Here is a 26,480-nt window from a genome sequence, read left to right on the forward strand (position 1 = left end):
CTTTTTCTTATTTAACTTGATAGAGCCGCGTTTTGGGTCTTGCTCTCGCAAGTGTTTGCGAAGCACAGCTTTGCCTCTGTGTTTATTGTTAGATTGTGATTCTAGTACTCGTGATTCAAATGCCCAAATTATTGAAGTTGGGCTTTCTAATCTAAACTAATTGAAAAGTGGGTAATATCGGGGATAGTTAATTGAAGTAAATAAACTGAAATATTGAATAACTATTTCATCTGTCTTACAACCTGTTTTTCCATTGCTTTTTTTTCTCAAACATGGCAACTTTTTTGCCAAATTGATGGATCATTCTGTGTTGTAACAGCAACCGAAGACCGACTAATAATTTCTGAATATTTAGTGTTTGCTGCTTTTAGACTGCGGCACAATGTCTCGCCAAGTATCATTGGAAGATTATGTTCGAGCAGAGCGGGATCGAGTGGCCGGAACATCCCGTGGATTCAGTGGACAGGGAATCGGTCAGGACTCCCAAGACATGCTGGGGATGTTTATTCGAGGCGAAAGAAGGCGGACTGAGTCTTCTGAGGTGTCTAGTTATGATCGTCGCGATGTCTCTATTGAAAGACATTTGGTTCATCAGCCCGTTCATATTCCTCAACAGGGCCTGGAAATGTTCCAAAGAGAACCACTGCGAAGAGGTGATGAAAAACCAGAGATTGAAGTGAAGTTGTCAGAAATATATCAAAAAGCGAGTAGAGATCAAAGTTTGAACTCGGCGCAGCGAATTGATTCACTTGTACGAGGGGTGAAGTTGGAGCTATCCAGAATCGGAATGCGACCAGAAGAGATCCGAAAGCAACTTACTGACCATGTGGAGCGTTTGATTAAAGAGAAACGCTGGACTCTGACGTACTCGGAGGCATTAGAAGAAGGCACGATGGCAAATGAATCCGAACTCACTCTGAAAGATGACTCTCCGTTTTACTGCAGCTTCTGTGAGCTGAAGTATCATCCTGCTGGTATTAAATGTAAAATTTGTCACTCTGAGTTCCTTCTGAGAATCGACTTGGAGGCGCATGTTTTCGTGGACCACAAAATTACTGTTGACGGTGCTTTTCAATGTCCCTATTGCTATGAATCGTTTCCAGGGGACCCAAAGATGTTCCGAGATCACATCTATACTCGCCATTTTTGTGCTGACGATCATTTAGAATGTCCATATGGCTGCAAAATGCTGGTTCTCAAATCGATTCCGTCTGAAAAGCATTACAAAACGTACCACATGTGTGTTGTGTGTGGAGACAAAATCAGCCGCGATACGAAGTACCATATGGATAGATTTCATGCCGAGAAAGATGAAGTACAAATTTTGGATGTAAAACCGTCATCAAGTTTCCAAGGAGAATCTCGTATGAGATCATCGCAGGACGATTTGATTAAACGTGCCAAAGAAGTTTTAGATGGAACCCAAATTAATTCGGATGATAGTAATCGAAGACTAGTTCCTAACAATTGGAACAGAAATCGTATAGAGGAGCTTATGCCCCCTGCAATTGCTATGCCAGTGTCAACGCAGCATATTAGATGTCCTCAGTCAAATGATTTTTACAGTGAAAATGAAATAAATCGACCGAGAAAGTCTGCAGTGACGGAATTCTATCAAGAGGTATCTAGACCGTTGTCGGCAAAGAATGAATCGGTTGCCCGGACTGAAAAATCCAAGTCAGTTGCTTTTGAAAACTTTGACATGGAAAAAGAAGCGCTGAACTGGAAAATCTGCAAAGATTGTGGCCTGAAAACGCCTAGTGGCGGATACGTTTGCCAATTATGTAACGAAAAAGGATTCCAGTATAAAGTGGAACTAAACGTTCATATCAAAAACGCACATGGCTATCCGACGCCCTCATTTGAACTGAATTGTGAAATATGTCGTGCAATTGCCCCTAGTAACGAGGAGTTAATGAGGCATATATTCGCAACCACGCATCGATGTAAAAGTGATCATCTGGTTTGCCCCGAGGACCCTAAATGTACCTTCTTTCTAAGCGATGAAGCTGATCTTGAGCGTCATTTAAATGAAGTGCACAATAAAAAGAAGCAGCCCGAACCACTCGTTGTAAGGGCAGATCTTATTGAAATATCTCCCGAGAGGGACCCAAACTACTCGTTCGAACTGGCCCCGAGAATAAAAAATGAGAGCATGCAGTCGGTTTTGAATATTTCAAAAACACGAAACAAGCATGCGAAAATATCAGTCGATTTTCCTCCAGAATCTGTGCTTGAACAAATGGAACCTAGGAGAAGACTCGAACTTGTAGACGCTGGGTTCTTGTATTGTGCAAAGTGCCCATTAATGTACCACCCGACGTTGTCCGGATGTGGGCGGTGTACTTTGAAGTTTATTTTCCCTCAAGCGGTGATGGAACACATGGTTAATGTCCATGATGTTCCGGAGATTTACTCGGAAAAGCGATGCCCTTTTTGTAGAGAGTTTTCATCTTCCTATACTGACTTTCTAAACCACATTGTGGGTCATTTTTGTGACGAACATTCGGAGTGCGAGTTTGGATGCACAAAACTCGTTGTTGGGGGTCCAAAGGATGTAGTGAAGCATGCATTGGACTTCCACAGCTCAGATTCTCCGGCTAAACCAGTTCCGGACACTGCTAAAGAGTTGTTCAAATCGCTCAAAGAGCCTACTGCGAAACGGAAACCCAAAATAGTGCCAATGGGTGAAAATGAAGCGGTTAAATCGAAAGCGATACAAATGTGCTTAGACTGCAATTATCAGCCGGGTCTAAACGAAACGCCGCTTACATGTTCGCGTTGTCCGGGTAGAACGTTGTATGCATTCGCTTCGAAAGGAGATTTGATGATACACGAGGAGCTTGTTCATTCAATCAAAGCTTCGGAATCAGATAAAGTGCTATGTAGTTTTTGTTCAGCAGAGTCTGGCAAAAAGGGATCAAATCGGAAATTCAACGGAGATGGTTTGAACCAGCATAGAAAACAGACTCACAGCTGCTGCCCACGCGAGCATTTCAGATGCAAGCAGTGTCAAATTATTGTACCGCATCACAAACAAACGTTGCATATGGTCCAGAAACACGGAAAAAGCGATTCATCGTCGAGTTTGGTGAAAATAGCGAAGCCGCCACCAGGACCTGAAATCGTAGATGATGATAACGGAAATGCCGACGATGATACAAAAGGCGGAAATATGAACAAACGACTGGAATGCACTGAAAGGGGATGGAAGCACTGTAAGTTCTGCCCGTACTCAATTTGTTATTCGATCACATACACGTGTCAGGTGTGTGAACTAACGTACTTCACTGAAGTTGATCTTGACTTTCATCTGGCAACTATGCATAATGATGATTCTATTGAATCGTTCGTCTGTTCTTGTGGTTATACAACCAAGAAATTTTCACTATGGAACGATCATAGGAAAGAGGAACATGGTACATGCGCTGAGCATATTGCGTGTCGCAATAAAAAGTGTACGTGGCTGTTTCCTAATAAAAAGGAGTTGTTGCATCATTATCAAATGAATGCGTGCAAAATTGATAGTCAAAATTTGATCACGGCAACTGCGCGACAATGCAGTGCGTGCAAGGCGGTAGTAGCTAACGAATCTTTCGTGTCTTGTTTGTTGTGTACACCGTTGCAAAAGTACTTCCCAACTGTAACGGATTTTGCGACGCATTTGAACCTGGCTCATAAAAGGTTCATCACGGGTACCTTTAAATGTCCAGTTTGCCCCAAAGTATCTCTTGACGTTGGTGGTTTGAAGAAACATTTGACTTCTGATCATGCCTTCTGCAGTTCTGGCCATGCGCTCTGTGCTAAGCGAAGTGACTGTTCAGTGCTATTACAAGACTCAGCAGTGAATATAATAACACATGCATGTGTTCCGCTTAAGGCAGAGCAGTCCTCGAAAATTTTCAAAGTATTGGGAGCTAAAGGCACCAAGGGGTGCTACAGGTGCGTAAAGTGTCATCTAGGTTTTGACGAAATCACGATCTTGGAATGCCCCGAGTGTCCAATAACTTTCCTATCAAGAATCGAACTAGCGGGCCACTTGAAAATCGATCACGATAAAGCATGTGCCAGTGCTTTTCCGTGTTCGTTCTGCAATTCAAGTTTCCCAGGGCTACCTGATAAATTGCTTCTGCATCGATTGAATGTACATCAGCATTGTCCATTTCACAAGTACGAGTTTGGACGAATATCGATACTAAATGCGACTGTGCAACCGAAAGCTCTCGCTGAGGGCTTGCGAAAAGCCGATGTAAAAATGTATGTGTGTCCGACTTGTAACCGTGACGTGAGGTCTTTCGACAAATTACACCCACCAAGACAGTGTCCGATTTGTCCTTTCAATCCTGGATTTTATGCTGAATCGGAGTTTGTAGTCCACATGCAAAGTGCTCATAAGTTGCTAATGAATCTCAGCGTAGAAAGTGTCAAATGTTACCAAGGAAAATGTGCATTTATCGCCGGATCGGCTCTCGATTTTGTTGATCACCGAGCGAAAGCTCACCAAATGTGTATAACGCATTTAGTCTGCCCCATGTATTACTGCAGACGAGTTTTCCCAAGCTTGCAGTTATTTTTGAACCATATAGTTTCTTGTGATGGAGTTAAACCAAAGGTAATTTTAGACGGACATACTCAACTGAAGGCACTGGAAGGTACTTTTGAAATGATTGTACGACCATTCTTCCATTATAAATGCGACAAATGTCCATTTAATATCGCAACTTCGCTGTTCTTTAAATGCAAGCTATGTGAAAATGACGACCATCACAACACAATCATGCCATTCTTCGTTGGACAAATGTTTCTTTTACATCTTATAAATCGTCACTCATTTGTGGAACCTAAGGAGCAGTTTCAATGTCAATATTGCTCATTGGTAACTTTTTCTGGATCCTTGGTAGAACTGAAAGACCACATGAAGAATTCGCATAACATATGCGTCCGACATTTCCTATGTGGAGGAAACTGTCTCACTTTGTACCCTAGAATGAGAAAGTTTCAAACTGGTCACAAGGACAAAACCAAATGTGGAAAATATCCGATCCAATTGTTCGAGAACGCTCAGTTCAGTTTCGACATAGTCACAACTTGTGACGAGTTAAGTGAGAGTGTATTCAAAACACGGCAGAGATTGAATAAATTTAAAAGCTTCACGGGAATGCCAGCTTTAACTGATGCGCGAGGAAACACGACCTTGAAGTCAATTTTTACGGCAACTGCGAGCATGCTGCCGACAGAGTTGCTAGAAGAGACGAAGCAAAAACTGAAACAAGAGCTAGTGAGAGATAAGAAACGTCAGGAAAAGAAAGCTAATCAGATCGGAAAGCTACCCGAAAGATCTAGAACCCCGTCCAGGAGACGATCCAGAACTCCTAAGCGAAGATCAAGGTCACGATCTAGTTCTAGATTAAGAATAAGAAAGGGAAGGCGTTCTAGGTCAAAATCTCGAAGTTTATCACGACGCCGACGACCTCTTAGTCGAAGTAGATCATCTTCCCGACGTCGTAGACGAAAAGCGTCAAAAAGTAAATCGAGATCCAGAAAGAGATCACGCTCCAGATCTCTTTCTTCTCCTAGGCGTCGCCGGCGACGTCTACCATCTAAATCGCGATCGATCTCAAAACCAAGAGATGAGTGGAACCGCAAAAGGTCCAAATCACGCTCAAGTTCCAAAAGTAGACGAAGATCAAGATCAGATTCAAAGGAACGAAGAAGTATAACCCAAAGAGTTATTAGCAACTCACCCAAACGATCGAGAACGTTTACGTCGAAACCTGGAGATGAGAAACCTAAAGAGACGAAAGTTAAGATCGCATCAGCAGGTGATGGCGTTGAGTCTAAATCACTGTCGACGCTAATGAATGAGTATTCAGAACCACACTCGTTGTCGACACTAGCTGCTAGTTATAGTAAAGATAAATCGCCACCAGGTGGAATTGACGGCTCACAGATTACTCTTGAAGAAGCCGAAAAGGATTTCGAAGAGAATGTTGAAATCCAAGACAACGATCCTGCTAGACCGTCTCAATGGGAAGATGTTATGTCAAACATGCTGAATTACACAGATGAGTTGATGGTTAGAAATTCAGATGTGGTTTCACAAGGGAATGAAGTGTCCGACGAGGAGGGTGCGTTTCAAATCGAAGATCGTGATGTTAACTTCGAATTTGAGGGTGATAATTTTTTGATGGATGTTCGCAACGAAATGGAGTCAGCCGACGAAGAGAACTATGATGAGTCTTATTTCGAAGTCGGAGTAGATGAAGATGAGCTGCTTCTAGATGACACGGAACTAGATGGAGAGTTGTAATTCAGATGCAATTAATAGGAGAAACTTATAATTTTGATGTTTGAAATATTTTCAAATTGTTGACTTTACTTGATTCTTTGAATTTCAAAAATAAGCTATAATAGATATAAAACAGCGCATGGTTGTTAAAATTATTATAGCTCTCGGATGGATTACCTACATGTCGTACCTTCGTGCAGATTAATGCATGTCGCTTTCCCGTGCTATATGATATTAACTCATTATTAATTGTCTAATTATGTTTAGCAATTCAATCTTTCTGTAAGTGAATTTTTGCTTTAGAATGAATAGACTGAGATGAATCAGTTTTGTTGCCATTATTCTTATCTACAGGGTTGAGAAGGAACTTTGGTGGGCTTTGTTTTTCGGCGCAGATACCCATAAATAACATTCGGAGTGATTCAGTCCTTTGCATTTGTAATTCAGATAGTTCAAGAAGTTTAAAAATAAAAAAAATATATCTTTTATGCAACTGCATTATTTGAAGTTCTGAAAGCTGCGTGACAGGAGTTTTAATCCAAAAGAATAAAGTTTGTAAAGAGTCTATTGGTTGCAATCAATAACTTCTTTTTTGTACCATTATTTCGAAATGGGCGTTCTACTTTCTCTCGATTCGATTTTCAAAAAGGAAACACTTTGTTGGCGTGTTCGCAGTTTATCTAAATAAGCTGAGCATAAGCAGGAATCGTAGTGGTATGTTGTGTTCTGAACCCACTTTTTTGAGTGTCAAATTTGCATATCCAAATGATAATGATTTTATTGGCTTGCAGCATGCAGCATAATGCTAGGACGCATTTTCTAAGCTGGATTAATAAAGAAATTAGTGACAAAGTGAATTTTTGCTCATATATGAAGTGCTGGTTTTGATTTTTTTTTCAATAAAAAGTCAATTGTTTTTGCGGTTGTAATTTTGAATCGTTTTTAATGCTAACATATGGTGTGAAGAAGATTTATGTCTCGCTCGAAAGAAGATTTATTTCTCAAGTTATGAATTGATAATACTTAAAGATATTAACAATTCATTATCTTAAAAGGAAAAAGGCAGCCCTTGAATCTATTTAAACGGCTGCCCTGTAATCCGAACCTTTTTAAACGGCTACCCTGTAAACCCAAGATGTTCAAAACATTTTATGAATCCGAAAATTAATGGTATTTTCCACAGCAAATCAATAAGATTCAAAAACACCTATTAGATGTATCAAAATTAATATTCGAAGAAAATCGAATATTCCTGCCGGCATTAACTAGCCGCAATAAACATTGGCTAGGCTTGGTAGCATTTTCAGCTCTGCACAGAGAGCATCGGGAATAGCGTGACAAAAAGTACCTGACTTTAAAATGCAAAAATGAATTTTAATTTGTAGAATTCCGAGCGAAATGTTCATGAAAATTTTAAATCAGTGGTGCAATGGCTACAGCGTTAGCGACAGCATTGACCAAGTTTCTTTTAAATAACCAAGTAGGTAAATAGATGATTGACGAGTGTAGAAAAATACCGCCAAAGGCTAGCTGTTACGCTTGTGATTATGGTCAAGTTAAATGGCTTGACAAAATCATAGAATAATTTATGCCTGATCAATTTTTTGAAAATTCAAAATAAAATACTGGCCAAAATAACTACTAACTACTGCTTAATGCCATATCTGCAGTTCTAAAAATTGTATATATTTTTAGAAACTGATGTAATTTTTGATTCTCATTTCTCGGATTCATGATTTTCGACTTGAGTTCAGTCGGTTTAGTTATAAAATTTTGTATACAACTTTGCATAATACTTATACGGCACTCGTCGATCTTATGTAGGCGGTTGATGCAGTCTTTTGAAATTGATTTTTTGCCGAAATTTTTTGGTTGGTTTTCGCTACGACTTTAAAAAGTTTTATTTGATAAAAATTTTAATGCAAAATCAATAGTCAGATGCGAGAGACTAATTGAAAAGCTGTTTTACATTCAGTTTTTTTTTTCATTACGGAATTTAAACAGCTTTTTTTTCCTTTTTGCTTCTGATTATTGATTTTGCAAAAAAGTTCATAGCAAATGAGTGCTGTTCATCTACACTTAGGTTCTCATTTCAGTGATGCGAAAGGTGTTGAATTTATTGTGAAATTTTTTTTAGTTCTGTATATTTGCCAAATCATGCGAAGCTCAGCTTCACCTCTGTTTACTCATGCAATAAGCAAGTTTGTTGCAACCCTTTACAATTTTTCCCCATAATTAACTTAGTTCACAGAAATAGCACGTAAAAAATTTTACACTTAATTCACTTGCTTCACTAATGAATTAAACTCAAGAAACACTCGCGCATTTGGCGCAGTGGTTACATCTATGCCCAGGGGACGATAACCGCGTGTTTGATTCTAGTCGGGGCCCGTTGTTTTTCGCAAACAGAGAATTTTTGACTTTCTTAGACAAGCGTTTGTCTGCTTATTTCTGTCGGCTAAGTTTTGATAGAAAGTGCTTTTTGAAGTTTCAGCTGCTTTAAGGCTTTCCAAATGCTCATTTGTTTATATTTGTCTGCTGGTGCAACTAGTTTTCTTCCAGGATGTTTTTGGCTTTCTTTGCGCAAGTTTTTCAAATTTTTCTGAAAAAACGTTCTTATGAAGGCTTTTGAATTGTCTTTTCATTTGATTTTTATCCCAGTTATTCATTTGTATCTTAGGTGGCGCGAAGCTCGGAATCACCTCTGTGTAAAAACGTAAATTTGATTTTTTTTTACTTTGACAGCGAGACAGAAATCAGTTGCCGATTATCGAATATCAATGATATTGCACTTTATTTGAGCTCTTATACAATTGAATTTATTTTTCGGATGCTTGTTGTTAGTCCTTCCGACGTCCCCTGGTGTTATTGAAAACGGAGATTACAAACTTTAATTCAAAGTTAATTCGCCTGGTTTTGGTGGCTGAATATAATTTTTGTGTTCTCAATCAGTATTGACAAGATTAGCATCTAACATACCATGAGCTTTACTTTACATCACGCTATTTATAAATATCAACATCACGTCACTAATCAAAGTTCAATGTCTTTACTTACGAAGGTGAATGTTAAAGTTCATGTATGTTACACCGATCTAGAATTAAGTTAGTTCAACAGGTCCAGCACTAGACGTTTTAGTGTTCCGACCATTTTTGTAGTTCCGACCCATGTAGTTTAGTTTTTCTTTTCCACGCTTAATCAGGTATCACAAATAGTCATCGGAATGTGTGGAGTGATTTACCACTTTTAAGCATATTTCAGCCGTGATTCGAATGACCTCAATAAAATTCAAAAAGTTCTCCCAGTGTCCAGAAAAACTGGTCTAAAATTTTTGAGTTTCAGCTTCGAGCGAGTAAAGCGAGCGAGCAGGCTATTTCTAGAAGGATTAGCCGTGAACCTTAAGTTTTTCTCCAGTAAGAAATTTCGAAATTTTGTAAGCCCCATCTTGGGTATGAAAACTTCGAAATTTCAAAAAAAGTATGTTTGTCCAAAATGTTCAAGTTATTGGTTTTCCTTTAGATCCTTTTCTCTTACCATACACAAACAACGACACTAATTTGAAAAAAAAACTTTGAATTAGTGATCGTTAGCGATTGTGCTTAGCAGATATTTTCCGCGATAGCCAGTTGCCAGTATTAGAATCAGTTTAGCGATTTAGCTTTTAGTCAACTTTTTTTATAAGCCATCACACTTCTTCTGTTGACTCTTGTGTTCTCACATTGGGTTACCCTTATTTGAAATGTATCAGTCCTGGATGTTTTTCTAATAAAAGATCTTTAAGTTCTTTTAGTTTCATCTACGAAATAGTAAGTAATGCAAAATTTAGAGAAAAATCAATAAGTTTATGGAGTTTTTCGCTTTCTCCGATTTTCCGATTGTAAAAATTAGTTTTTTTTATTTAACTTGCTTTCTCCGATGTAAAAATTTGCTTTTTTAAAATTTAACTCATCTACCTCATAATTGTCGAAAAGTTCTGTGGAATTTGCTCAGCATTTGGCTATGCTTGTTGTTCCTAATATTGAAAAGGGGAAGGAATTCTGTCTCTGGGTGTGTTTTACAAATTTATAAAACTTTTTCCACAAATGCATCGAGTAATACAACCTGTTAAACCGCTGTTTAAAATGACATTTTAAATTTTGCAACATTTGTTTTCAGTGTCGAATTTTTGTTTTTACTCTAATTTCGAGCGAGTTATGTTTGTTACATGAAAATCGATTGTTCAAACTATGAACACTTTGTTTTACCAAAGGAAATTTAGTGATCATAGATTTATGTGGCGCTTTTCTAGCACTTTAAAATCAAAAGGAATACAAGCGGAAAAAATTGAAGTTCTTGGAAACGTGTTTTTTTTCCGTTTTGTTATCGTTTTTTGAAAGACAACTGTTGGTATTTAAGACCAATGCTATTGATCTAAACGTTCTTTTATATTCTCTCCCCAGACAGCGCGCAGAAAAAAAAACAGCCAAAAAGAAAAAAGTAATTTCATTTTTTTTAAATAACTGGATGAAAAATATTTTGCGCTGCTTGCTCAGCAACCAGCTACTCTTGTTTATCTGACCATTAAAATTGGAGAGTAACTTAGTATTTGCGCGCGTTTTTTTTAAAACTTTTCTTACAAAAAATTAAAATAAACTTCGAAGTGTCGAGAAAAACCTGTTTGAAATTTTTGATTTAATTTCGAGCAAATAAATTAAGGAAACAGGGTTACCAAAGCTTATTTTAGCTTAGATTAGGCCGTGAAAACTTCGTTTTATACGAGTTAACTAGGTTTTTGGAGTTTTTCTAGCGCCATTTTGGGAATCAAAAAATTCTATCTACGAAAACAACGGTTGTCTAATTTGCCTATTTTACTATAACTGTCAAATATACTTTAGTGTAAGTTTGTTGTGCAGATTGTTGCTTCACACCACAATTTTTCACCATTTGATGAAAAGTTTCAATTTTTTTAAGCCTGTGGTCGGAACATTCTGTGCTACTGGCACAGTTACCGGCTATTCTTGTTATATCATGCATTTAGCTAAAAACTTAGCCAAATTCATATATTTTCTTCATTACAGAATAATGAATTGAGGTAGATGCGCGAAAATTGTTTCGATCAGTGTCTCCAGTCCACGTCCTGCCTGTTTCTTTTCCATTCATCTTAACCGGAGGTGGTCAAAATGGATCCGGCAGCAATTGACCATGCCCTCCTGGATCAGCTGGTAGTGGACACTTACATCAACATTTATTATGCTCCCATGAACAAATGGTAAATCTATCATTGCAAAATGTTAATACCCAGATTAATTGAAGTTGGTTACGGATTAAAAGATGGGAGATATATTACAAAAGGTGGTAGGTTCATTTTCAATATTTGGATCGCTGTTTTTTTATACTTTGCACATAATTTATAATTTTTTCAAAAGCCAGTTTTTTGGCAAAAGAAGTCTAAAATTTTAATTTTTGAAAAACATTTCATTTGGCAGAGTAATATATTTACAAAAACTAGTGAAAATGAAATGACAATGATTGAAAATGAAATGACTGTATTATTACCCTTGCGATAGCAAGGGTATTGCAATCGGGTACTAGGTTTTTTTTCCCGTAAACAACTTTGTCCACAGGACTCATCTCTAGTGTACTTCTGGACCCATCTTTAGAGGTGCCTTCTGAATTTTCTCGGCCCGCTTCAAATTCTTGGCGTTCCCGGCCCACTTAGCCTGGAGATAACCAATTCAGAACACACAAAACACTTTATTTGCTCGTCAAATGAACCAATATGAGGCATCTAGGCCGATATAATAAAGGCCGAAACCAATTAAGACAAAAATAGGAAAATAAAAAAGCCGTAAATAAATTCAAAAACTGTGTCTGTGTGTTTTGAGACTGAGGGAGTCTTAATGATTTTTTATTAGACTTAAAATTTTTGAATTTATTTACGGCTCTTTTTTATTTTCCTTTTTTGTCTTAATTGGTTTCGGCATTTAGTATATCGGCTTAGTGGCCTCATATTGGTTCATTTGACGTTGATAAGTTATAAGTCTCGTTGATTTTTTTTTCGGCTTAAAGGGTTTTTCTAAGGTGTTTTCGGCTTTGTTACCGCTTGGTAAATTTTCGTTCTATGCTAAATTCACATTCTATTGCCTTGTATAATTGCTGTCTCGATCGCAAGTGGTGCGTAGCTCAGCTTTTCCCGTGTTCATTATAGTTCTTAAATTTAATACCTGCTCTATACTCAAAATTACCACCTATTGTAACATATCACCATAGATGGGTACCGTGAACATGTGGTTCTGAGCATGACCATGTTTTATGTTTCAAGAATAACATATCTAAGATCAAAGTACAACCCTCCTCTACTAATGAGAACCATGATTAAAAAGTGTAAAGAGAAGCTCTATCAAAATATTTAGATATTCCTGACGCCGTTCACCAATTCAGTGTGTTCTCTAGGTTCCCGGCAAAAGTGCTGCGAATAGATTCTAAATCCGGCCAAGTGTATGTGCACTACAAAGGATGGAAGGCCAGATTCGACGAATGGATCCCGGTGCAATCGGAACTGGTGAGGCAAATATCGACAGGGGGAGGCACCTCTAAATTGCCATCTTCAGATAGCAAGAAAAGGGAGGGGGAGAATGATGATTTCATAGATGTGGCCGTGCTGCAGAAGAAATCCAAACATGAACAGTCTACGGTAAGGCGATACAATTCATCAAGAAAGACAAGTGATCAGATTTTTTTTGCAATGATCTGGAGTTTTGACTGTCTAGTTCATGTGAACAATTTTTGTGTTGTCAACTTGTTTAGATCTGTGACGCACGAAGATATTTTTTGATTTTTCTATAGATGTTTTAGTAAATCGTGATATTTCGCTCCGAAGCTAAAGAAACGCTTTAAGCCGGTATAATTATTTCGGATTTTAGTGTCATAATTTACGGGTGTATATATTCTGCAGCCAATCAAGAAAGCAAATCTTGTTATTGAATATAACATTGGAAAGCGAAAGGTAAGTTGCAATCGCAATATACGAAATAGTTCGTGCTTTCAGTTTCATTCGTTGTTTGTCGGCTCGTCTTCATGAAATAACGTGAATCTTCTTTTCTATGTTCTTAAAAATGGTTTCTGACTTTCTTTTTCAATTAGTAGATTCAGGCGCAGATCTTCTCGAGGGAGGGGTGGACTTAAAAAAATAAATAAGTCGACCAAACTGATTTACTGAGCTCTCACAAAACACTATAAATACCTAATTTTGAGAAAAAAGGCAACCCCTTAAACTTAGTATATATTGGCGCCAAAGGCGCTATTAGAAGAATTTTAGGGTTGATCATCTGAAAATGGTTGTCGTAAAATAGTATCAAAGGGGGACCCTTTGAGTGTTCAGGTGTCGAGTTTCTGAGAAAGCGGCGTCCCCTCTAAATACGTTTCTGAATAGGTTAAAGATCATCTTCGTCTCAAGTTTACATTTAAGTTTAAGTTTCATTTCTGATTTGATTCTCTGTGTTTTATCTTCCAATTGTAGAGTAGTTTTAGTTGAATTGATTATTTAATGCTCACGTACTGTTTGTCAAAACTTCCACCTTCTGGAGAACAATCCAGTTTCTTCAGAATGGTTGCAGTTGGTCCTTTCAATGTTGAGTGTGAAATAAATGCTCTGTTTTAATTGATTTGAAAAAGTTAAGAAGAAATTTTTTTTGGATATCTAATAATATTTGTTTGGTAATACTAAGTGCGAAAAGATGTCAACTTTTTTTGTAGAGTTCAAATGTATCTGGAGGATCGGCGGAGATGCAGAAATATGCGACTGGTCAGATGCTGCTGGGACAGTGGAAAGATGGGCACAAATATGTATGCTTCATCCAGTCACAATCCAACACGGATAAAGGTCATTTATGTATTGTTTTTTTTTTTGGAAAAGAGCCCATTTACTCATTAAGGTTTATGAATATTCAGATTTGCTCACAGTAAATAAGTGCGCAAAATTTGCGCTCGTTTGTAACTGATTTTTTCTGTCGCCATAGACAAGATCAGAGTAGGATTTAGGATTATCTCGAGGAAGGGCGGATTTTCAAATGGAAAACGAAATTTTTGTCGACGTTTTTTTTTAGGTCGATCATATTGATTTTCCGAGATGTTTCCAAAACACTAAAACGACTTTGTTTTGGTCAATTTTTTTACGCTGCAGGAGTTGCTTTTGAGAAAACAGGCTAAAAGAACGCGCGCAATTTTAGGAACTTTTGAAAAAATTTTATCAGCCAGCCAAAAATGGAGGTTTGAAGCAGTACCAAAGAGAGAAAGCCTGTGGGTAGTCAAAAGGTTGAATGCAACCCCCCGTACCCTCCTAAATGCGCCACTGGACAAGATGCTCCGGAGTGTCCTTAGAGTTCTGCTTACTTGTTTCAGGCTTGTACCATGTGAAGTTCTACGATGGCTCCAAGGGGGCAGTACCTGCTCACAAGCTGAGTCCCGTCACTCCAATCGCATTGAAAGAGGTGTGATGTAAATCTTGCTTATACTTAAACATTAATCAGCTATGAAAATATAAGCGCTGACTAGACGCATAAAAGTAAAACTGGTTATTGGTTAAATTTTTTGCAAGATCAGTTTTTGTTCAGCAGTCGTCAATAAATTTTGTTTTATGTTTTCTTAAGTATGAGCAGTGGAAGTGGGAAGAGGAGCAGATGAAGGAGTACAGGAAGAAAACAGGCAAGCGAGTGAAGACTTACTCGGAGTTGATGCAACTCATGAAGACGACAATTGCAGATACTGCACAACCTGCATTGACTCCTTCGAAGCTTGGTAATAATTTGGGATCGATTTACTCAGGCCATAAAAATAATTGAACATAACCACATGAACAATTAAATGCAGGATCTCACCATAACCACATGAACAATTAAATGCAGGGCTAAATGCAGGGTCTCATTCCCATAACTGAAATAGGCAAATTGGAAAACACTCTTTGTAGAAAAATGACTAAGAACGAAAAAAAATTCGTGAAAAAACAAACAAAATTTTTCGAATTTTTGAAGTTTTTGATTCCCAAAATAGCGCTGAAAAAACTCCAAAAACTATAAGTTTTCACAGCTTAAAGTAATCATATATAGGCTGTTGCAAGTCTGCTCGCTCACCTTATTCTCTCGAAATGAGACCAAAAATCAAAAATGTTAAACGGGTTTATCTCGGCACTGAGAACATTTTTTCTAAATTTTAACTGTTCGAATCATGACTGAAAAGGCTTTAATATGATATATCACTAGACCCATTCCGAATCACCCAAACTAAATCACACCCTAGTACAAAGTTCCTCCCCATTTTCAATGGTCGTAAAAACAAAGAATTGTTGGGAAACTGAGTAGATAGTGACTCTTTTTAGATACTGCATCATCGCTTGCCTCAGATTTAACAGACACCTTAAATCTGTCAAGCGGAGACTTGGCTTCCTCGCTATCACTTAGCAAGGACAGTGAAGATGGTTCATTCGTGTGTGAAGAGCCAGATTGTGGCAAGAAGTTTCGAAAAGCCACTCTATTACTGCACCACACCAAACATTACCACAAGCACTCGTCTCTCTTGGTAGACGAAGAAGTTTCCAAGTCTTGCTCTGCGGATGTGTTGGCAGGACGACTGAAGGAGGAGAGGTCGGTGGGAGATTTATCAGTGAGCAGGAAAAAGATACAGTCGAAGCAAGGTAAGAATAAGAGGGAGTTAAACAATCAACTCATAGATGGGTGAGATGTGTCAATGAGCGAAGTGAGTGAAAGAAACTTTTTTTCGTGACAAAATCTCAAAAGTGGTTTACGCTCGAAGATTGATTCTTCCAAGGCTACACTTTTTTTTCCAACCTAACCCGCAAATAAAAGTACTCATTGGTGGCAATTTTACCAAAGTCACGATCTGTAGCATTGGAAGTTTCATAAAATCTGTTATCTGCTTTACTTGTGGCTAGTGTTTGCTGATCTGTAAGCGACTCTCCACCGTGGCGTAGTTGCATGGACGCCAGACTCCTAATCTACTGGGGCATTTTTCTTAGGGGCATTTTTGCTGCATAGCATTGGCAATTTATTAGCGTCTATAGCTTCATCTTTGGTGACTCGTGTTAGAAAATTGTGAAGAGCCCGTGGCGCAGATGCGAGAACGTGAAACTGTAAATCTTGAGGTCGCAGGTTTGAATCCGACACAGGATAAGTTTTGTTAATTGGAGGCTTATTTCTACTTTTTATTTCATTTTATAAGCTGATTTTTGTCGTTTCTATCTAGTGTCTGTGAATTGCAGCTTCGCCTCTGCGTGTAAGAGTCGGTGAACGTAGCTCAGACTCTCATATAGGACGCCATGATTTTTTTTTCAGGAAAAGTCCTAAAATTTGTTTAGGCTCGACTTCAATTTTATTGCGGTTTGACTTCAGATTTTTTTAAAGTTCAGTTCAGTTCCTTTGTTTGAAGGAAGACAAACCCTAGTCTCGAGCAGCTAAAGTGTAAAGGTCACGAAAAAAGTGATTGACTTCTAGTTTCGATTTAATTTTCAGATTTCCCAGCGAAATAGAAATTGTATACTTATTGGTCCAGTTTTCTCAATTTAGTTTTCAGATTGCACAGCGAAATAAAAAATGTACACTTGTTGATCCAGTGATCTCAAATTGAGTGCATCTCATCAAAAAAGTGGCAATTATAAAGTATTCTAGAATTTAAAGAAGAGTTAAAGGGCGTTTATTTTTTTCTTTGAAATGCGAATGTTGACGTTTTTTTTTGAGTCGCCTTCAAATTATTTGTTAAATACAAGGCACAAAAACAAGCATTATGAAAAGGTCTGGGATCGGGGTTTTTTATGACTCGTTTTTACACTTGCGAAGCGAGTGTTTTAGAACGAACCTTCTTTTTTCCAACCAAAGTCCCAAATATTGGTGCCATTTTTGGGGGCATTTTACAACTCTTTCATAGCATGTGCTTTGACATTCGAATATTAATAAGCTAACACAGTTGATGCGAATCTGGCTTTTTTTACTTGCAAAATTGTGTCTGTTTGTTTTTGGTGCCAATTTCGTTGAATTGCATTAGCATTTTATTAGCATATGAAGCTGCTTTATTCGTGACTAGTGTTTGTCGTTTTTTTAAGCTTGAGTGGATAGTGCGTGAGATTCAAAATCTCGTGAATGCAGTTGGTCGCAGATTCGAATCCTACGCGTAGCCGATTTTTTTCTAATTCGAGGTTTATTTCGAATTTTTCTCTTTTCACTTGATAGAGCTGCTTTTTGGTCGTGTTCTCGCAAGTTTTGAAAAAAATAGTAGTTTAGACGCTTTGAAAAAAAATATTCGTTTTTCTCAACTTTTTTAAATGTTTTTCTCAGAAACTTTTCAACCGATTTTCAAAAAGGTGATACGAATGGAATTTCCATCCAGTCCCTCGTGTGCCTGCATAATAACGTAGTCTCTTTTTAATTCAGTCCATTTTCTACAGCCTTCAAAAAAGTCTGTGGGGGAATTTTTTTTACACCTATTTTGATTTTTTTTTCGTTTTCTCAAAAAATACTTTCTTAAATCTGAGATTTTGGATTCGATGGATAAAACCCGTTCCGGGAAGCTCCCCTGCATTAATAAAGAAGCCCGATTTTTTTCAACAAATGTTTTTTTTTTTATACCGTGTTTTGAAATTTTTTGACTTATCTCGAAAAGTACCCTCTCAAACCTGAGACTTTGGTTGCAATCGAAAAAAACTCTTCGAAGCACCCTTGCATAAGCGGCTACGCTCATAATTTTTTGACCAGCTGGTGCGTTTCTTGAAAAAGTCAATGGTTTGATTTTTTGACCGTTTTGTGAAACTTTTTGATTTTTTTTTTCAAAAACTACCGTACCAAATCTAAGATTTTGGTTTCAATAAAAAAAGACTGAGAGAAGCTCCCTTGTATAAGTGACGATGTCCAAATTTTCCAACAAAAAAGTTTTGGCCCTCAGATAAGTCAATGTTTTGATTTCTTTTCCGTTTTTTTTTTGAAACATTTTGACTCTTCTCGATAACTAGTCAGCCGAATATGATATCAACTGTGTAATCGAGGCAACAGCTTTAGGAAAGTGTGCATAAGCGGCTACGCTTTGAAATTTTAACAAAAAATGTTACGTCTCTGGTTAAATTCTGAATTCTCAAAAGTTTTCAATTTTTATTTAGAGAAATAACTAAGGTTTTGGGTGAAGACCTATTTTTCAAATTACCGATGTCGTTCCGCATCAGTTTTCCACAAGTTGAACCAGTTTTCTCTAATTATGATGAACAATTGTTTTATGGTGTGAATCGTATAAGATTCTTGTGGTTTTCATTATTCGTGGTTTTCTTTTTGCTATTGACACTTTAACAACTTTCTGTTGGCTATATTATGAGATATATATATTTTTTATGTGTATTCAATTTACCCTATGAATTTTATTTGATACGATCTCAATTTTTTTGAACGTGTTTCCGTTTTTGTAATAGTGATGAAACAGTAATTTTTGCTGCACCATTGCGTTTTTTTCAGCCTTTTTGAGAGATATGAATGAAACTTGTGAAAGTAAACGTTTGAACAAGTAATGTTTGGAAATTATGAGCTCGTTTTATAATTTCATTTTTTGTACTTCAGAACGAAAAAATAGTACTGCCAGTTCAACCGCTTCGTTGCAGTCTAGCCCACAAAAGAAAATAAAAACAAAGCAACCTTCGAAGCCAGACGTAGTAAGCAGGAAGATGAAAAGCAAACCTATGAAGAACAGTCGCAGTCAGTGTCAGAAAAGGTCATTCAAGTCCTCTTTTGCAGCGGCATTTCAGTTGGCTACTTCTAGTTTGATCAAGAAAGTTGAAGATGGAGATGAAGATGCGGGTGCTGATTTGAGCTCAGCCGACGAGAGTGCTTTGGTAGGAGGGGCAAGGGAAGGAGAAGGCTTAGATGTGAACAAAAGTGAAGAGGAAAGTGATGTTTTTGTTGTGGAAGGCCAAGTGGGAGAAAGAGAAATAGCTTCTTTAGCTGTTGATACCAAAGGTAACCTTAACTGAATAAGAATTGATTAGTTTTCTTAAAGTACTTTTTTAAGTAGAATCCTGAACTGGATCTAATGACTAATCAAGAAAAGGTAAAAATTGTATTTGCAAGATAATATCAGACGCATACCTGAGAAAAATGTACGGATTCAATTTCTAATTTTAGATCAAATCAATAGATGTAGAGGGTAATATAATTTTTTGACTTATCTGAAATGAAGGTTAATATCTTTTCAGGCGCGCGACTAGAAATTTCTTCCAAACTACCTTTGGAAAATGATCTGTATAAAAACGAAGTTGCTTCAACAAACAGCAAAGCATTCACGGCTGAGGAAGCGGACGATACAAGTGAAAGCATTATGCGGTTCAAGGCTAAATCTAAACTGCCGAAAACCAACAAAAAGACTGCTAAGCCGAAATTCAAACTAACTGGCAGTTTGGGAGGGGGCAAGTTCTACTGTAAATTATGTGGAGGCGATTTTTCTTCCAAGAAGCTGTATGACAAGCACTTATCGATCCACGGGCTGACCCCAGAAACTGTCTCAGGAAATAGTGCTAACGAAAATGAGAAAACGAAGGCTCACATTCCAATGAAAACAGAGTGTAGCCCGGTTAAGTCGCCTGAAAAAAGTCCTGCTAAACCTTTGACGCCAGTTCGGGGATCTTTTTCAGATAACACAAAGTCATTTATTTGCCCTGTTTGCTCACAGAAGTTTTCAACTGAGGACAGTTTAGTTAATCACCAGAAAGTGAGGTTACACCAAGTGAATGAAATGAGTGAAGAAGACAATGAACAAAAAAGAGTAACGAGTGAACTAATTGCAGAAAGTAAAACAAATGAGTCACCAGCGAAATCGGATTTCGACGTGACGTTTTTGTCCCAGTCTTTACCAAACATGAGCTTCAAGAAGACAAGTTATGCCTCGAGAGAGGGAAAACTAAAGCGAAAGAAAGCTTTGGTTGAAAATTTAAAACGATCGAAATTGCCCAAAGTTGCTAAGATAAGCGAAAGGGGAACAAATGATAACCAAGCTTCAAATGCGGAATCTGATACACAGAATGAACGTTTTGCTGAAGTTTCACAGCCTGATGAAAATTTTGTGCCTGTGTTTCTAGACCCGCCTTCTTCTGCTGATGAAAGTACAAATGATGAGTCAGCAGCAGAAAAAGTGCTAGAGACCAGAGGGAGAAATAAATTGAACCCTATCAAGTGCCCACATATTGGATGTCATGAGTCATTTAGAAAAGAAGCATTTTTGAGTCTACATTTGAAACATATCCATACCGCGAAGAAACGAAAAGCTCACGACGGTAATTCGAGCAAGTCAATAATTTACAACAAAAATGTACCGAAGAGTAAAATTTCAGTTGGAATTAAGAAAGAAAAAGGATCACCGACTAAAAATATTTCTCAGGAAGTTAAGAAAAGCAACGCTGAAAATAAAACTGCGGGAGCTAAATCTTCTAAGTCAAACTCAGCTGATGTTAAACTGAAGACCCCGATTAAAGAGTCTTACAATGATATTTTAAATGAAAGTACATCCTTACCTACACAGCTTTCGCCTCTGTCAAGCGACGCTGAAACAGACAACAACATTAGTTTCAGTAAAATATCTGTTCGAGATTCACCTTTAAAAGATGGTCTCAAAAAGATTCTGACGTTTAGTCGACCAATATTAGGTGAAAGTCAAACTGCCGGTGACTCATATGATTCATCGCCTAGTAAGAGTCACAAGAGGGCTACAATAGATGATTCGGATTCGGTTGCTTCCGAGGAATCGGAGGGATGGTCGGGTGAAGTTATCAGATGTGTATGCGAGGATACAGATATTTTTGGAACTATGGTTCAGTGCAACTTCTGTGATTCCTGGCTCCATGGCGAATGTCTAGGAGTAACTGAGGCTACGTTGCCAGATACTTATGAGTGTCCATACTGTGAAGCCAAAAAGAGAGTTCGCAAGTCAAATAGTGTTTCGAATAACCACTGGTTTATGTTTGCATCCAACAATGACAGCTCTTTGGATCCGAGCAAAGAAGATAGACTCGCGTTTGATAAAGAAACTTTGCCATGGATCAACGCAACAAACCAATTTGCTGAAGACTTTTACCATCTCAAGGAAATGCTACATACATTAGAGGTTAGTTTCGAAATTGCTTCTCCGTTAGGTATAAGAATGCATTATAGAACTGCTTGAAAGTTTTTTGAATTAGTTTTTGTCACGAATGACAAGTTCCTTTTGATAATCAGAAAGAAAAGACCCAAATAACTCTATCGTGCTACTAAAACTCTCTCGATAAATATTTCTGGACGATATAAAATGCACCAACTATATACCATTTTAGCTAGAAAACTCAATATTGATGTTTCCTTTTGAAGACAGTTGGTGTCAAGCAAAGCAGATTCAGGGCGCAAAAAGAACCAAAAAATTGCAAAAAAAAAATCATCGGGATAACTTGAAATTTTCCTGGTTGTGCTCTAGGATAAACAGAAAAGTGGACAATAGTCCCGTTGTCTGCTCCTATTAATCTCATTTCTAAGTAACTATCTGAGTTGAATACTATGTCTAATTGATAAAAAGAGAAGTTGATATGAAAAAATACATTTAATTCTTTCTTTCTAATATAAATATAATATTAAATATATTATATATTCTAATATAAATATAATTTTAAATATTTCTTTCTTAAATATAATAGTGTTCAATAATTTACTTTCGTTGATGAATATTTATTGTGTTTTTAGGTTCTGAACTCTATCATGCAAGATCCCGGACACCCAGAGTATCCACAGCTAGTTCTTAGATTCCAACATGCACTGCATACATTTGACAGTGAGGCCAGTGCGTTGGATCATTGTGACTTGGATCCAACAGTGGTTAAGTTACTGGCAGAACTGGGCGATGACGCGAATGAAGCTGGTTTGACGTCACCAGTGCAATTACCACCACAGAATCTGAAATCCACTGATTCAAAGCCTGCTGTAAGTTGATTTAAAAAGAGCAATTAATTCTTTTTAGCTTAATTAAATTCAGCTGGTGTGGTTCAGTGAGTTCATCTTTAATCGCTCTCCCAAAAAGTACATTTATTTAATAGACTTAATTAAGCTGTATAGATAGACATAATGATAATTCAATGTAGAAAAAGAAACAAACCTGGTAAAGAATAGGAAACAAAAACCTTCCCTTATTTTTCGATTAGCTTTACTGGTGCCGTTAGTCAACATAGGTTGCGCTGTCAGTGGAAACTGCGAAATGGTTTCAGGCTTTGACTGCATCTGGTCTTCAAGCATCTTCAGCTTCTGTTGTTGCACTTAATAATGAGACGCTAACGCTCGTTCCAACTGAAGAAACGCTGCACGAAAGAGCCCATACTGTAGATACTTCTGCGAAAGAGACAGACATTGGGCCTAATATGGCGGAAGATAAAACTGATAGTGCAGTTGCAGTCGATGCAATTGAAGCAGATGATGAGAATCCTTCTGCAAATCAGAATGGAGCTGGTGAAGACGATTTTTCGCTAGATTCTGGAGTAGGGCCAAGTCATGAAGTAGAAGATATTGATTTGAAGTAAGTTCATCTGAGTTGTCTTGGCTTCGTTCGTAGTGAAAACCGTCTTTCTATTGTCTGCTTCTATCTTTCAAAACATTTGTTTTCCTTTTATGGCGAGTCAATATATATTTTGAACCACCATAGATATCCATGAAAAAGTTTTTATGGACGACATAGTTTTTTGTTTTGGACATGCTGCAATAGTTATTTTCACGACATGCTCAGTTATTTTCTTTTGGGTATTCGTGTTTCGCTTTTTCGTGTGGGTATTGCAATCTTTTTGCGTTCTTAGCTCTTCTCTTGAAATCGACGAAGACTCTCGAGACGATAAAATTCCCACCAGGCCCAAAACAACAACCCCACCTGACAGCATAGGAGGAAATGACGTGGAGACTCACCGGTCTCATCCGATTGACACGTGGATATCACCCCAGAAGATGTCTTTAGAAAAATGCAAAAGGAGAATGTCAGCCAGTGGTAAAACAGAACTGTTCGAGGAGGATGACATAAGAAATCAGCAGCTGATCTTGAACGAAGAGATTGATCTGAGCGCTTCTCTTTCGTTGTCATCGTACAAGTCTAATATCGAGGTCAGTCAAACCTCAATTTTTTTGAAGCTATTTTACTTTTAAAGCGATTTTTACTCTAATGTGTATTAGTACGTACCTTCTTTTTTTCTAATCTAACTCGCAAATAAAAATTTTCATTGAAAGTGCTCACTTACTTGCTATAATTGTGGCTTAGTGCGTGAGACTCATTATTTCTAGGTCGCCGATCGAATCCGAGACGTGGCCGAATTTTTTTTTTACTAATTCGAGGCTCATTTCTAATTCTTGTTATTGCACTATAAAGAGCTGCTTTTTGTCGTATTTTTGTTAGTGTTTGCGAAATACAGCTTCGCTTCTGTGTTTAAGATACTTTAAAGCAATGATTAAAAGATCTGCTGCTGATGTTGGATAAAATTCCTTAAGATATCGGAGCAGAATTGTATGATTATTAGCTCTAATTCTTGGTTCGTGTAGTCATAACAAAACTTTATTATCAGCTGTAGAAGTAGGGAAGGGAAAGCTAAACGAAATTAGCTGTTTAGCTGCTATACTCTATGCACAAGTACGAGGCACTTGAACATAATCCGTTGACCTCAACTCAAGTGGAAAACGCTCTAGCTAGTCAGTCGCTCACTTCACAACCAATTTCTGCTGGAATTGAAAACAAAGAAAAGAATGACAAAGATATGGTCAATGATGAAATAGGAGAAGAGACCAGGCGTGAGAGAAAAGATGACGAAGAGGAAGATAGCGACGATGAAGATGTGAATGGAAGCAAGGAGGTTATGTTTGACTTCTCGAAGCCCCCGAAGAACATCTCTGAGATGATTGGGCGACTGACTCTTCAGCTTGAAACTAGAATGGATCATCTGGAACAACTATTCGACCGTTAGCTAATTCGATCTTTTTGTTCCGACCATTTGAAAAATGGGGAGGAACGTAGTATTTGGGTGCGTTTTAGTTTTTTTTTCACGCAAAATCAGGTACTACAAATAATAATCGGAATTGGCCAAGTGACATATCATATTGAAGCCCTTTCAGCCGTGTTTTGAATGACAATATAAAATTTGGTTAAAGTTATCCCAGTATCGATAAAAATCGGTTTAAAATTTTTGATTTTTAGTCTAAATTCGAGCGATTAATGCGAGCGAGCAGGCTTAGTATAGCTTAGCTTATGTTTGTTTAATTTAGGCCTTGAAAACTTAGTTTTACTCAAGTAAAGTTGTTTTTGGTGTTTTTTGCGCCATTTGGAAATTGAAAACTTGAAAATTTTATAAAAAATTATGTTCAAAAAATTGAAATTTTTTTTTGCATTTTTTTTCGATATTTTTTTTTGTTTTTTTTAGACAGTTTTCTACAATTTTTGCCTAATTTACTATGACTCCCGAATATTCCTAAGTTCCTGTTTCTTGCACACATCTTTTTTTCACACCACGCAGCAAAAAAACGGCACTAATTAAAAAAAAACATTCTGTGCTAATTGCGCAGTACCCGGCTGTCCTTGTTTAGTCTTTTTTCTTCATTCTATCTTTTTTTGTTTTCCACTCAATATCATCTACCACAAATACAAATAATCATCGGACTGTGAGTGATATATCATATTAAAGCCCTTTCGGTCGTGAGTTGATCTATGTCAAAAAATTTTCAAATTTTCCAAGTGCCGAGAAAACTCCGTTCGAACTTCTTAACTTTTCGTCTTCTTTAGAGCGAGTAAAGCCATCGAGTAACGTTCGTTATGTATGAAAATTACTAATTTCGGCTCAACATTGACAATTTTACTAAAAGAAAATTAAATTAAGGATACCTTTTATAGTGCTTCTCTGGCTAAAAAAAATCATTCGAAAGTATTTGAACTTTTTAATGCAAAAAATTGAAGAAAAAAATTTTTTGTTCATTTATTTTTTGAAGACAAATAAATGTCTTCGTCTAATTAACTAAATTTCTACGCCTTTGTATAGCTCTATCATCACACGGCTTATGAGAAAAGACACTAACTTCTTTCTTAGACACTAACTTACAAGAAAAAACTCTAAAGTCTGAGAATGTGGTCGGAACATCCTGTGCTACTTGCACAGCAACCAGCTATCCTAGTTTTTTTGTTTGTTTTCTGAAGAAAAATACCTAAGGTTATTATCTTGATCCTTCTGTGCTACTTGCACAGTAACCGGCTAATCCTGTTTTAATAAGTTTTTTTTTGGTTTGCTTTAACGCACTTATTAAAATGGCAACTCTTCTTGAAGTTAATAGATAGCGCTTGAAGGTCATTTTGTTTGAAAAATGCAATGAAAATTAGTCTTTTTTGGTTTTAATGTGCTCATTGACCATCTTTCCGTTTATTTGACTTTTCCGGTGTTTGTTCAGAGCATTGTTCAATTCAGTTTGCGTGTATTGCAGCTGCATTTTTTAAATTGATTGTTTCAGAGTTAGAATCTGGTTATGAAGAAAGTGCAGGCAGAGTACTGAATGAAATACAGAGCAATCACTCATCTCTTTCAAAAACAGATGAACAGTGTCTGTCTTCTTGTTTCGACGTCAGCACTGAAGCGCTCACAGAGAGGAGGATGAAGCAACTGTCTAATCAGTTGCACCTATTACAACAGATGAAGAAAAATCCTCGAAACTGAATGACGAGAACGCTCGCTTAAATCAAACTCATAGATATTCCAATCATTAGAAATGCCGATTGTCTTTTTTGCTACGTGAAGTGCAATTCAAATTTATTATAAACTCAAGAGAAAAATCTAATCAGCATTCTAGCAAACTAAACCCAAAGATATCTGAAATCTAGGTGACTCTGAAATGTCATTTTTTGCGTTGCAACCACTTTTTACGAGAAAAAAGCAATAGAGACAGTTGGAACTGGTTCTGTAAAACACTGTTTATGATAACGATATAACAAGATTTTTTGCTTCTGATTTGGTTCTAAAACGCATTTTTCAGAAACTTGGTAACTAATTGAAAATTCTAATGTTTTTCGACAAAATTTTCACGTAGGCGTGAAATCCGTGAAGGGTTGTCTGGAAATTTTGTGCATCTGGTACTAGAACTCGTTGATCATGTTTTACATGAAAAAAGATAGAATGCAACTAGCTTTAAGTTTAATTGTTCGCCGAAAA

The 26,480-nt window shown here is 37.3% G+C and overlaps 2 protein-coding genes across 7 annotated transcripts in view; both read left to right on the top strand.

The window, feature by feature from the left end:
- LOC134845308 (uncharacterized) overlaps nt 1-6,548 on the top strand; it is a 30,075-nt gene extending 23,527 nt beyond the window's left edge. For all 3 annotated transcript variants that reach the window (XM_063862281.1, XM_063862280.1, XM_063862282.1), the window contains one exon: nt 372-6,548. In XM_063862281.1, the coding sequence (XP_063718351.1) occupies nt 383-6,310 (5,928 nt within the window). In that variant the 5' untranslated portion in view covers nt 372-382 and the 3' untranslated portion in view covers nt 6,311-6,548. The remainder of the gene's footprint in view (nt 1-371) is intronic.
- Nucleotides 6,549-11,350: 4,802 nt separating this feature from the next.
- LOC134843701 (uncharacterized) lies at nt 11,351-26,108 on the top strand. 4 transcript variants are annotated; one of them, XM_063859934.1, is made up of 14 exons: nt 11,351-11,537; nt 12,722-12,962; nt 13,224-13,274; nt 14,024-14,150; nt 14,669-14,757; nt 14,917-15,064; nt 15,642-15,956; nt 18,874-19,269; nt 19,506-21,406; nt 22,012-22,248; nt 22,530-22,834; nt 23,109-23,406; nt 23,907-24,252; nt 25,786-26,108. In XM_063859934.1, exons 1-14 carry the CDS (start codon nt 11,449-11,451, stop codon nt 25,986-25,988), a joined length of 4,746 nt encoding a protein of 1,581 aa, XP_063716004.1. In that variant the 5' UTR covers nt 11,351-11,448; the 3' UTR covers nt 25,989-26,108. The 4 variants fall into 4 exon arrangements, with proteins under 4 accessions (XP_063716004.1, XP_063716005.1, XP_063716006.1 ...); XM_063859935.1 differs by lacking the exon at nt 13,224-13,274; XM_063859936.1 differs by lacking the exon at nt 23,907-24,252 and having other exon boundaries at nt 25,786-25,878.
- Nucleotides 26,109-26,480: the final 372 nt, after the last annotated feature.

The sequence above is a fragment of the Symsagittifera roscoffensis genome, chromosome 4 (genome assembly GCF_963678635.1).
Source record: "Symsagittifera roscoffensis chromosome 4, txSymRosc1.1, whole genome shotgun sequence".
Taxonomy (NCBI): Eukaryota; Metazoa; Xenacoelomorpha; order Acoela; family Convolutidae; genus Symsagittifera; species Symsagittifera roscoffensis.